The sequence below is a fragment of the Sprattus sprattus genome (genome assembly GCF_963457725.1).
Source record: "Sprattus sprattus genome assembly, chromosome: 18".
NCBI lineage: Eukaryota > Metazoa > Chordata > Actinopteri > Clupeiformes > Clupeidae > Sprattus > Sprattus sprattus.
This window is the reverse complement of record NC_137916.1, coordinates 26,769,268-26,781,482: the sequence shown is the minus strand read 5'-3', so window position 1 is coordinate 26,781,482 and position 12,215 is coordinate 26,769,268. Positions and strand designations below refer to the sequence as shown.

General features: G+C 46.7%; 1 protein-coding gene across 1 annotated transcript in view; it reads right to left on the bottom strand.

Moving 5' to 3' along the window:
• Nucleotides 1–514: 514 nt before the first annotated feature.
• The window catches only part of LOC308379214 (protein kinase C beta type-like), a gene marked incomplete at both ends in the record, with an annotated part of 146,195 nt that continues 134,494 nt past the window's right edge, over nucleotides 515–12,215 (bottom strand). Inside the window, 1 exon segment of the mRNA XM_080856272.1 lies at nucleotides 515–667. Coding sequence (XP_080712398.1) covers nucleotides 515–667 — 153 coding nt within the window.

Genomic DNA, 12,215 nt, shown 5'->3' with positions numbered 1-12,215 from the left:
TAGTCACGCTTGTTCCTCTCCTCTGCCGCAGAGCCAGTGTTTGCCGTCGGATTAACACCAGCATGACATCCAATCTAGCAGGACTAGGTAACAGAGACAATCTCCAGCATTCATGAACAGAGAAGCAGGGCTTTTTCACTGCAAGCACACAGCTGGGCCTCGACAGAAACATCTTCCGTCCGCAGTCGCTTCGGAATACGGTACGTAACCTTCGAACCCAGAGCAACGTCACTTGCACACACACACACACACACACACACACTCACACACAGTAAGCCAGTACAGTCCCTGAGTCCCACCTGAGTGTTCCTGGTATTTTTCCGTCAGCTCCTGGCCCCCACCCACCCCCCGAGCTTCAACAGACAGACAGAGATTGTTTTGACTGACAGGCAGACCAACACATAAAGACAGACAGACAAGCCAGACGGTCAGTTGGGGGGCTCCTCGTGGTTCTCTGGCGAGTCCCGAGTCCGGCCGCCCCCTGCCCTGCGTCCGGCGGCGGCGAGGAGGGCCTCTACTCCGGGACCTCGTACTCGGGGTTGGTGTAAGAGAAGCCGAGGAACTCGTCCTGGTCCAGGTTCATGATGAAGAGCTTGTCGGTGGGCGTGAGCTCCGTGGGCATCTTGGTGAACTCGCGGTCGAAGTTACAGGTGTCACGGCTGTTCTTCTGCAGCAGAGAACAAGAGAAGAAGAAGAAGAGGAAGAGGAAGAAGAAGAAGAGAGAAAGGACAGAGAGGGGGAGAGAGATGGACGGACAGGAAAACAGATAGATTGATAGAAGGATAGACAGATAGATTGATTTATAGACAGACAGATTGATAGATAGATAGATTGATAGATTGATGGATAGATAGATTGATATATAGACAGATAGATTGATAGATAGATAGACAGATAGATTGATATATAGACAGATAGATTGATGGATAGATAGACAGATAAACAGATAGAAAGATAGAGAAAGACAGAAAGACCAATAGAGAGAATTGATATGGAGCAAAGAGACACAGATATAGAGGAGTAGAGAGTGAGACAGAAGACAGGGAAAGCAAGAGAGAGAGAGAGAGAGAGATAGGAAAAAACGAGAGAGAAGGTGGTGACGAAGAGTGTGACGAGCTCACTGATCCTCGCCAACCCAGCACACAGCATTAGTTAGCATTAGCACTAGCACAGTCACAGCCCAGACCCAGGAGACTCTTTCGAGGCAAGGTGCACCAGAACCCGAGAAAACCCACTTTACCCCGCATTAAACCCTTCAAGATGGAATGGGTCCATGAACAGGACTGTTTTGAGGGAGAGACGGAAAAAGAAAGAAAGAAAGAAAGAAAAAAGAAAGAGAGAGAGAGAGAAAAAGGGAAAGAAAGAAAGAAAAAAAGATGCCGCCTTGGGGAGAGTGCTGACCCGTGTCAAAGTGAGGTCAGTGAATCATAGTGTGTGGGGAAAACATCACTGCTGAGGACATCTTCACAGTGATGGCGCCTCTAAACAGGAAACACACAGTCATGATGATTGGGCATGACGCGTGTGTCTGTGTGTGTGTGTGTGTGTGTGTGTGTGTGTGTGTGTGTGTGTGTGTGTGTGTGTGTGTGTGTGTGTGTGTGTGTGTGTGAGAGAGAGTGTGTGGTAACACAGTTGGGAGTGAGTAATTAAAGTACTTCTTCACAAGATGTTCTGTTCAGCGTGGGCAACACTACCCCCCCCTCCCCCCTCCCTCCCCCCTCTCTCCTCTCCCCCTCTCTCTCTGAGCGAGATGGAGCAGACAGTTTGTTGGCTTACAGCCTCGCTCTTGCAGAAAGGATTCCTCGTCCATGTTGCCTTGTGCCGCTTCACTTCTGTGTTCCAGCTCGCCTCGTCTGATGGAAAAGAGTGCGAATGGATTTGCGTGCGTGTGTGTTTGTTTGGGGGGGTTCTGGTGTGAGACGTTGTTAATACACTGCTTGTAAATCCATGGAGAGAGGGAAAATATAGCACTGCGTGTGTGTGCATGTGTGTGTGTGTGTATTGGTGAGCGTGAATGGGGGGAGGGGCAGCACACGGAATCTGCTGTGGTGGAGAAGGGCAGTGATCTTAACACCGGGAGCCCTCTTAGAATCTAACTCCCTCACACACACTCACACACACACACACACACACACACACACACACACCTAAAATGTAAATATGTTCCTACACAATCTCCTGTGGCAGCATTGACATTTGACGGAATACCATTTGAGACTTACATCCATCCCTATGGGGGCGGCAGAGAGAGAGAGAGCGAGAGAGAGACAGAGCGCGAGAGAGAGAGAGAGAGCAAGAGAGAGAGAGCAAGAGAGAGAGAGCAAGCAGAGAGAGAGAGAGAGTGAGAGAGAGAGCGAGCCGAGAGAGAGAGAGAGAGAGAGAGAGAAAGTGAGAGAGCGAGAGAAAGAGCCGAGAGAGAGCGAGAGACTCTCTCAGAGAGAGTGAAGCATGCTGATGGTTTGCTAAGAAAAAACAGCACTGCTGTCATGTGACATTACCATGGCTGTGGACATGGAGTTCTGCACATACCCATGGGGGTTTTGTGTGTGTGTGTGTGTGTGTGTGTGTGTGTGTGTGAGGGGGGGGGGGGGGGGTCTCATGTGGTGGCAGCTGGACCATTGGATGCAGAGATGTTACGTTGCGGATGGAGAACATCTCCACTCTAGCTCAAGGCGGGGGTGGGGGTGTGGGTGTGGGTGTGGGTGGGGGTGGGGGTGGGGGCAAGCAGCAGTGTGAGCGGCGGCTCCAGATCCTTCAGCGCTGAGCGTTCGCTCAGAAAAACCCGGCCGCTCTGCACAGCTGTTTCATCGGAGTCCGCCGTGTGTATGGAGCTCTGCGGTTTTAATCTCGTTCTTTCTTTATTTATTCCTACATTTCAGGGGTGGCCAAGCTCATCCCTCATTTCAAGTGACGTGTCGTAGCTCCAGGGATGTATATAAAGCAAGCAAATATTATATTAGATATAACTAAGTGCCTGAGTGAAGATGCTGATCAGTCAGCTAAATCAGGGATGGCGGATGTACTTGCTGTTGGAAATCTGCAGGCACATTAGCCTAGCATTAGCCTAGCATTAGACTGGAGTCCCTGTTCCATCATTTGGCCAGTGTTTTAGTTCGCTCAGTGGCCAGTAGCCATAAAGACATGTTTCTACGGCCCACCCTTGTGCTTCCCGGTGTCTCTGTTCTGGAGTTGGATGTTTGAACAGATAAAAACTGAGGGACATTGCTTTGCTTTTTTTTTTTTTTTTTACAATGCTGGAGAAAATGGCAACGGTTCAACGTTAGCAGATGACTTCCTCTGACAGTCTGATGTTCACAGGCGTTCATTCAAGTTTTTTTCCCGAATGCAATCACTAGAATGCTTGTCGCTCTTCGGGGGGGGTGGGGGGGGGGGGGACCACAGTGACAACAAAGACAAAGGCATGCGACAGAAGGTGCCAAGGAGATGCGACAGCGGCAACAACAGAGCGGCTCAAACGATAGGCCCCGCAGCAGACAGACCAACTAGCCGAGCTCCGAGAGCGTCTATGCAGATCACAACAGAACGAGCCAGAGGGAGCTAGAGAGAGAGCGAGAGAGAGAGAGGGAGAGAGAGAACACAAATGAGATCAGAGGACGGAGGACAAAGGCAGAGCCATCTTCAGAAACAACAGACACAGAGAGAGAGGGAAGGGAAAAGGGGGGAAAGGTGAGCAAATAGCCTCCAAATTGGACAGAAACGAAAGAGAGTGAAGGCAGGAAAAAAAAAAAAAAAAAAAAGCAGTTGCATTCCTTGCCTAGCCTCTTGCCCATTCCAGCCCATCAAAAGCTACATCTTCCAGTTGTGAGGTCATTAGGCAGCCTCTGCCCCCCCCCGCACCTGGGCGTCTCCCATGGCAACCCAGAAAATTCACCAGCCCCCCCAATCAGACTCATGGACATACAGAACCACACACGGCATGCTGAGAATCAGGCTTCACTCTGCATCTATATAAAAGGCAGCCATTTTCTGAGGGGGAGCCTTTCTTTACAATCTCAGTCAAAGTCTGCGTTTGAATCATGCCTGAAAAAAGGCCCGCTACACACACATCTGTCCGTATGGTTTACGGTACAAGCCAAGCTGCTACCATGCTTTAAAACTGGTCGCACCGGATGCATTCTGGAAGTTCATCGTTATACAGCTATATAGCATGCAGCAAACTTACCCACACTGGTATACCCAGGAGGAAAAGGGGTGTTTAAAAGTTATGCTGGACACAAGTTAAATGAGGATTAGACAAGAGAGGAAATCAACTTGCAACTAGATAAAAGGTTTCTCAAAAGCTAACGTTATTTCCACAGATTCTTGTATTATGCCCACTGGTCCCAAAGTACTGGAGTATTTGACACACAGATGAAGATAGACGTGAAGAGATAAAGAGAGGGAGATTATGATATGTGGACCCCACGAAAAGTAGCTCTGTCTTAGGGTAGAGCTAATGGGGATCCTTCTAAATAAACAGATATACCAGACCAGTGCTGACTCAAATACTGTACAAAAATGAGACAAAAATTATTAAACAGGTTCAGAATTAACCATGAAAATAATCAGGCAACCACCGCAGACTAGACCTGCCCTCCTTACCGCAGAGCACAACACAAACCACAGCCCTGCTGTTCACATTCACCTCCTGCTCTCGGGCACGCATGGAACTGGGATGATAATCTGTCGCCTGTGGTTCTGCACTAGATAATAGTGATGTGTCGTTCGTGAACGATTCGTTCATTTTGAACGAATCCTTACAACGACTCGAGAGTAACGAGTCCTCTCAAAAAAAGATTTGTTCTTTTTCTCGTTCATGACCGCGCATCGGGACAACTGGGACTGTTGCATTGGCTAAGCCAAGGAAACAGAAATGATTTGTTGAATGCAGGTCACGTAAAAATGATCCAAAGACCCGTATCCAAGAGACCCAGTCGGAAAAAGAACGAATCATTTCTGTTTCCTCTAGCTGACTATACTGAGCCTATGCAGGTCACGTGGAAAAGGATCCAACGACCCATATCCGGCAGATGAACGAATCATAGATCCAAAGACACGGTTGTCAAAAGAACGAATCACTGAACGAAACAGACACGTTTGGCAAAAGAACGAAACATTGAACGAAAGACCGATATCCGGCAAAAGAACGAATCATTGAACGAAATACCCATATCCGGCAGATGAACGAATCATAGATCCAAAGACACGGTTGGCGAAAGAACGAATCATTGAACGAAAGACTGATATCCGGCAAAAGAACGAATCATTGAACGATATCCGGCAGATGAACTAAACGTTGATCCAAAGACGGTCGGGAGGTGAACGATTAGGTCATCTGCCGGATACAAGTATTTGGATCATTTTTCACGTGATCTGCATAGGCTCAGCATGGGAAGCTAGAGAAAACCGAAATGTTTCGTTCATTTTGACTGGGCTCTGGATATTTTTTCACGTAACCTGCATAGGCTCAGAAGAGGAAACAGAAAGGACTTATTAACCTAGTTCACTTTCGAGTGTCTATGTTTAGTAAGACGTGAATGATATTCGTTCACAAGAAATAATTACAGGTTTAGTTATTTTAACTTTTTAAAACTTCACTTACAGTTCAGTGCAGCGTAATTGTTTGCCGTGATCATTAAATGCGTATGTGATAATAAATGACCATTTCATCCAAACTTTCATAATATATTATTTGAATGCAGGAATTAGTATCTGCTGGTTTACATGTAGTAACCTCCATGAAAATATGATACGTGTTTGTAGTGGACGTATTTACGCCAGTGAATTGGCTATAAAATTTAAAAATGTTGAGTAGCGCCCCCCCCCCCCCCCCCCCCCGTTAAAATGAACGAGTGACTCGAAAAAAGATTCGTTCATTTTACTGAACGAGATTCAAAGATTCGAGTCGGTAAAATGATCCGAACTTCCCATCACTACTAGATAAGCAGCGCCGATACAAACCGGAAGTCATGTCTCCCTCCCCCGGATCCCTGGAAGGCTGCGGTAGGAGCGACCATAGACATGTATAGATATGTATATACATGTCTATCTATGGGAGCGACGCATGAAAAAAAAAAAAATTACGTTGAGGTAGGAATGATGCATGGAGTGAGTGGGTTGGGAAAAAAAAAAATTCACTGTACAAGAGGAAGCCCCCGTTCCAATCCAAGGTGCTCGATCCGACGAGGCTTTAAGGCGCATCTTGATTATTTAATTTCTTCCTCCTCTGGCGAGGCACGGGGTCTTTTCAAGAAAGAGCGGATTAGCGGCGCGCTGATGTCAGCGGAGGCGCGGCGCGGCGGTATCAAACGCTGACCTGTTTTCAGCAGATAAGGCCGCCGCACTTTGTGCTAACCGACTCATTTTAATTTGAGGCTGCGACATTCAGAATTAATTAACGCTCGTGCGGCTAAAGGAAAAATGCTTCCTTTACTGCGCACGGTTAAAGTACGTTAGGACTACACACGTCGCTCACAGATAAGCGATGGAAACACACACACACACACACACACACACACACACACCGTACACACACACACACAAACACACACACACACACATTACAAGTTTAAAAGATTATTTCTGACAGTACTGAATGCATAGCCATTGTAATGCCAGTGCTTAGTAACGATCACCTATGGAAACATGGTTAAGGGTGTGATGAGGAGCAACAGTGTAATATCCAGTCATGCCATAATATCATCATTTCTCTAAACTTGATCAATATCCATATGGCTTCTCTGCAGGTAGCCAGCCAAGCACCGGCTCTCCCCCCCCCCCCCCCCCCACCCCTCCTAAGCCCCCTGGTTATGAGCTATGCAGGTGCAGCATGTTATTTCCCCCACGCTATTGAGTGAACAGGAACATCACGTAAATGTGCTCATGTTAAGTGGCAGGTATGAAATATTCAGATGCGTGCCGTGCATGGTTGAGGCGTAGTGTTGTATATGGGGGGGGGGGGGGGGGGGATGAGGGGGAGGAGGTAGCCTGCTTGGGCACCATCTGAATGGAGGGCCCAGCATCTCTCTCCAAAAGAGAACAGATGGCCCCGAAGTTCAGTGACAGAAAGACAAAAGAGGGAAATACACAGAGAGGGAACAGTAGTGGTGATGCATAGTGAATCATTACCTGGGTGGGTTGGTGGAAACGAAACCGAAAACAAAAAGGGTTCATTTTTTACAAGTAGAAAATAAACAAACATCCATTTGTGTTTAGTTTTTATTTTAATGTATATATTTTTTTTTCTGGAAAATACTTTGGCACATGAAAAGCATTTTTGAGATATATAATACAAAGCACACATAATAGCCTGGAGAGCTCATCGAAGCACTAGTAAGTCAAACATACTGAATTATGGAACCTCAAGTTTTTTGTTAGTAATTCATGCACAAAGCTTTTTCCATTTGTCTACGTGCATCTCATAATGCATAACCGGTATAGAAAACACATACCACCTATTAACATTTTTTTTTTCCAATATTGACCACAATGAATACACGGAATTACCAACATTTGACACAATTTTATATAGGTATTTTGTTGTTTTTCAGACATTTACAAAAAATATATCAAAGCCCTAGTATAAACTACACACTGTTTTTTTGGCAGAAATGAGAGATGCTTGTTACACAAAGAAACCAACAAGAGTAACCCTTCTCTTGCACTTTTACAGTATAAACAAACCTCTTCCTCTCATGACCTTGCTATGCACACACTCACTTAAGACCTCTTCTTGTGCCAAGCCATTTCTTGAGACACTTCCCTGAACATCCACACTGAACCTAAGATATGAAGCACCAATTACTTTATCTCCAGTAAAAACCATTGGCCACCGACCGGTCAGGAGAAAAAAAAAACGCTAAAGCACTAAGCCGCGTTCCGTCTAGCCCCTATTTTTCCCGAAAAAGGACTGCAGCGCCACGACCAATGTAACATATCAGAGAAGGATAAAGTATCGTTACTCTGGAGATTGAGGTCTCGAAGGACCAGATGCTGCACTGTCCGTGGGTCTTTCCAGTTATATCTGGTGCAGTTGTCATTGGCAGGTACCTGTTATTGCTAGTGTAGGCAAAGCTAAAGCTACCGAACCATCCACTACTCTTAGCCGTCCATGTACTACTCTTAGCCGTCCATGTTCTACTCTAAGCCGTCCATGTACTACTTTTAGCCGTCCATGTACTACTCTTAGCCGTCCATGTACTACTCTTAGCCGTCCATGTACTACTCTAAGCCGTCCATGTACTACTCTTAGCCGTCCATGTACTACTCTTAGCCGTCCATGTTCTACTCTTAGCTGACCATGTTCTACTCTAAGCCGTCCATGTACTACTCTTAGCCGTCCATCCACTACTCTTAGCCGTCCATGTACTACTCTTAGCCGTCCATGTACTACTCTTAGCTGTCCACCACAGTGTAGTTGGGCTTACTAACACAAAAGCACGACGAGCGCGGGCCACACACACATTTAAGCCTCATGTTGCTCGACTCAAGAGCAGTGAGCAGTGTTTGCCTGCCTTAGCAGCGATGACGGTGCAGGACCAGTGACTGCCCACATCACACCATAGCTTCATTGCCAAACCTCTGCATATGGTTTTATTTTCACAGCAGTGATAGTGGATCATACTCCAAATACACGACTGGGGGGGGCGCGACTTTTAGCAAATTTTAGCAAAATAATTCAAATTTAAGCAAGGCCTATCTGACTAGCTGCTCCTAGACGTCATAGATGTACGTCGACTCGCCAAACGACATCGCTACACCTAGGGACGCTGCTGCGGTGTAGTCTTCTGACCTCTATGGTTTTGAGCAGCTGTCTTTTCCGAGCGCGTCGGTAGCTGGGGAGTGAGAGCCACGGACGGCGCTGTAGGAGCCTCGGCATGGTGAGTGCAGATAAAAGCTTATCGGCCAGACGGAGCCCTACTCTCACAGACAGAGCCAGAATGCCGACTAATGGGGAACACAGAAACAATTTCTTATCCAATCGCAGGAAGTCGCCACGCTCACGTATTTTGGAGGACCTGGACAGGAGGATGGTTGGGGGGAGGGGAGGGGAGGGGAGGGGAGGGGAGGGGGAGGGGGGGGGAGGGGGTTTATAAGCCAGGCTAGGCTTGCAGTTTGACCTTTAATCAGAATCTGCTGTTTCTATTTCTTCTGCCCGTATTCGTTTGCTACCTTTTCTCATCCATCTATCTGTGCGGTCTGCTTCTGTGCTCTTGAAGAGGAGGTAGCTGATGTTGAATATGTCTGTCGTGCACCTCAAACAACATGCGCACAGGTGTTTGCCCATACAAAATCAAAGAGGCGCTGGAGGGGTAAGGGGCTGGGGGCCGGGCAGGGGCTGGGGGCCAGGGGGGGTGGGGGGGGGGGTTCAGAAGAGAGACTGTGGTTAGCTGAGGGGAGAAGGGGGCATATTGGCTGATGGTGTCGCTACGCACAAGCAGAGGAAGCAGATCACCACACCACAAGAGGCACACCCACGCAAGCACTGCAAGACACTGCTTAAACACACATTCACTTACACACACACACACACTCGACACACACACACACTAGACACACCAAGACACGCACACACACACACACATCCACATACAGCTGGATAGATGCATCCTGTAAACATCGCTTTTACTCATGCTTATTCAAAAAAAGAAAGAAAGAAAGAAAGAGCTGATTTCGTCTCGTCTGCCGTATACTCAGGATATGACGAGAAACAGGAATACCCTTCCAGTCTACACCAACTACAGCGTCTAAGCTAGATTTGCTATTCGGAAGGGTTAAAATGGGGGAAACCATGCAAAACAAAGTAGTAAAATAAATGGTCTATTTGCACCTAAAACAGGAAAGAGTTTAAAAATCACGTGAAAAAAAAAAAAAAAAAAAAAAAAACACAACACTATACACATCTTGTAGATACTGGTGCACGGTAGAGTATAAATAGAGTGGTTATCCTATGACGACCGTCGGGAGGTGAACATGGATCTGCTATAGCACGAACCTGCCCACATGGTTAACTGGTCACAGAGCACGAAGTCATGGGATGAACCTTGTGTGCTATAGGCGTTATTTACGTGCTTGAGAGTGGAGCCAGCCATTTTGTGCCTAATCAATACAATCATGGAAGAGATGGTATGCTGATACACTGGTACCAAGCTCTTGGATAATACACAAACATCACATGTGCCGACATCATCATGGAGGGTATATATCTTTGTTTTTCCCATGAAGGTGAAGCAGTTGATGGTGATTTATATACTTCAATGGCGCTTGCCGAAAGTATATAAATAGATGGAGGTGTTGTTTTGCGTTGGAGGAATGCATCGTGTGGTCGTGGGGTGGTTGGGAGGGTGGGTGAATGAGGTTGAGGATGATGAGGAGGAGGAGGAGGAGGAGGAGGGCGCGGATGGCCCTTAACTCTCGGCCACCACGGAAGCGAACTCTGGGTTTATGAAGGAAAAGCCCTCGAACTCGTCCTGGTCGAGGTTCATGATGACCTCCTGGTCGGGCGGGGTGAGGACCGGAGGGTGACGCGTGAAAAAGCGGTCAAAGTTCTCCGCGTCACGGCCGCACTGTAGGAAGGAGGGAGGGAGGGGGGGGGGGAAACAAGGAAGGAACAAAAAGAAAAAAGAGAGGTATGTAATGGAGTGAGGGAATGATTTACATGAGAGTTGGAAATAGAGGTAGAGATAGAGAGAGGGAGAGAGCGAGAGAGGGTGATAAAGTGAAACAGCAAAAATGTATGATGATTGTATATGATATACATAACAAAGTCACATATACATCATGTCTCATGTTTCAGACCAATCACAGCATGTTGTGGACACATACAATATTGTGGGAGACGTGACGAAACAACAACAAAAACAAAAACACTCATATTTCAAGTGACTCGTGAGTGACCTCCTCTCCTGCGTGTGCTGGCAATGTGGAGAGAGGAGTTGACACAGACACACATGGAGATTCATGGCAGTTGGATGATGGAGTATGGCGACATCAGAATCAACTTCAGGAAGTGGTCATAAAGGGAAAGCGCCTCTACAGAGCTGTTCCAAAAAAACGAGAAATTCCCTGGAATACTTAAGTCCTAAATCGTGGCTGTTTTGGCCATGCCAAATGTCCGAACGGAATATTCTGGCATGGAAAACAACGGTGGGCAATCCCAAGGAATTCTTTTTTTGAAAACCAGTCTGAGGTCTTTCCATTTGCAACCCAAGTCATGGGGGAGAAGATACCGATGACTTCTGTACTTGTTGAAATTCACACTAAGGCAACACTGTCAAACAAAACCTGACAAGACCAAGGGTAGGATAGACCAAATCTAAATGGCATTCATATAATATAACATTTCTTCATTTATCCACAGCGATTCAGAGAACAAGTAAGCCGAACACATTTCACCATGAGCTTTGCCTGGGAATCAAAAACCATGGTCTCGATATGGACGGCAGCTCACTTGAACGGCTAAGCGACAGGGCAATACTTGAGTTTCTATGTCGGTCGAATGAACGGGTAGCTACGTGGACACACATTTGATCTGTCCCAGGTAGTGCTTGAACAGTAGCATGCACTAGAAAGCTAAGAGATATATGAACGCGTTATTCACTTGTGTGTGTGCAAGTTGGTTTGTTTGCCGGCTTGTTTGTTTGTTTACCCACTATTCAGACGGAAACAGTGTACTCCAGCTCTCAAAGTATTCAAAATAATACCTCAGTAGACACTGTATGAGATAGGAAATTATTTCATCATGTTTAGTATCCATCAAGGACACAAACACACACACAATTTGTTCTTGTGATAATATATGACTGTAATCACCAGTTGTTTATTTATATCAGAGTTAGCAGTGGTTTCCAAAGTGTGTGTGTGTGTGTGTGTGTGTGTGTGTGTGTGTGTGTGTGTGTGTGTGTGTGTGTGTGTGTGTGTGTGTATGAATTCAACATATTGATAAAAACAATCCTAATCCATACACATACAGGTTAGATACTCCATTACAGCTCCGCAGAAGACATGAGGACATAAAGACTGAAATGATGTGGAGCTGTGGACGGAGCTCCTGGCCCCGGCTGATGGGTTGGACACCAGGACCCGCTTCATACACACACACACACACACACACACACACACACTCCTGGTCCCGGCTGCTGGGTTGGACACCAGAGACTCCAGTGGGTGAGTCAGGAGGATGCATGGCTGGAGCCGCCACATCCCTGCTCATCGAC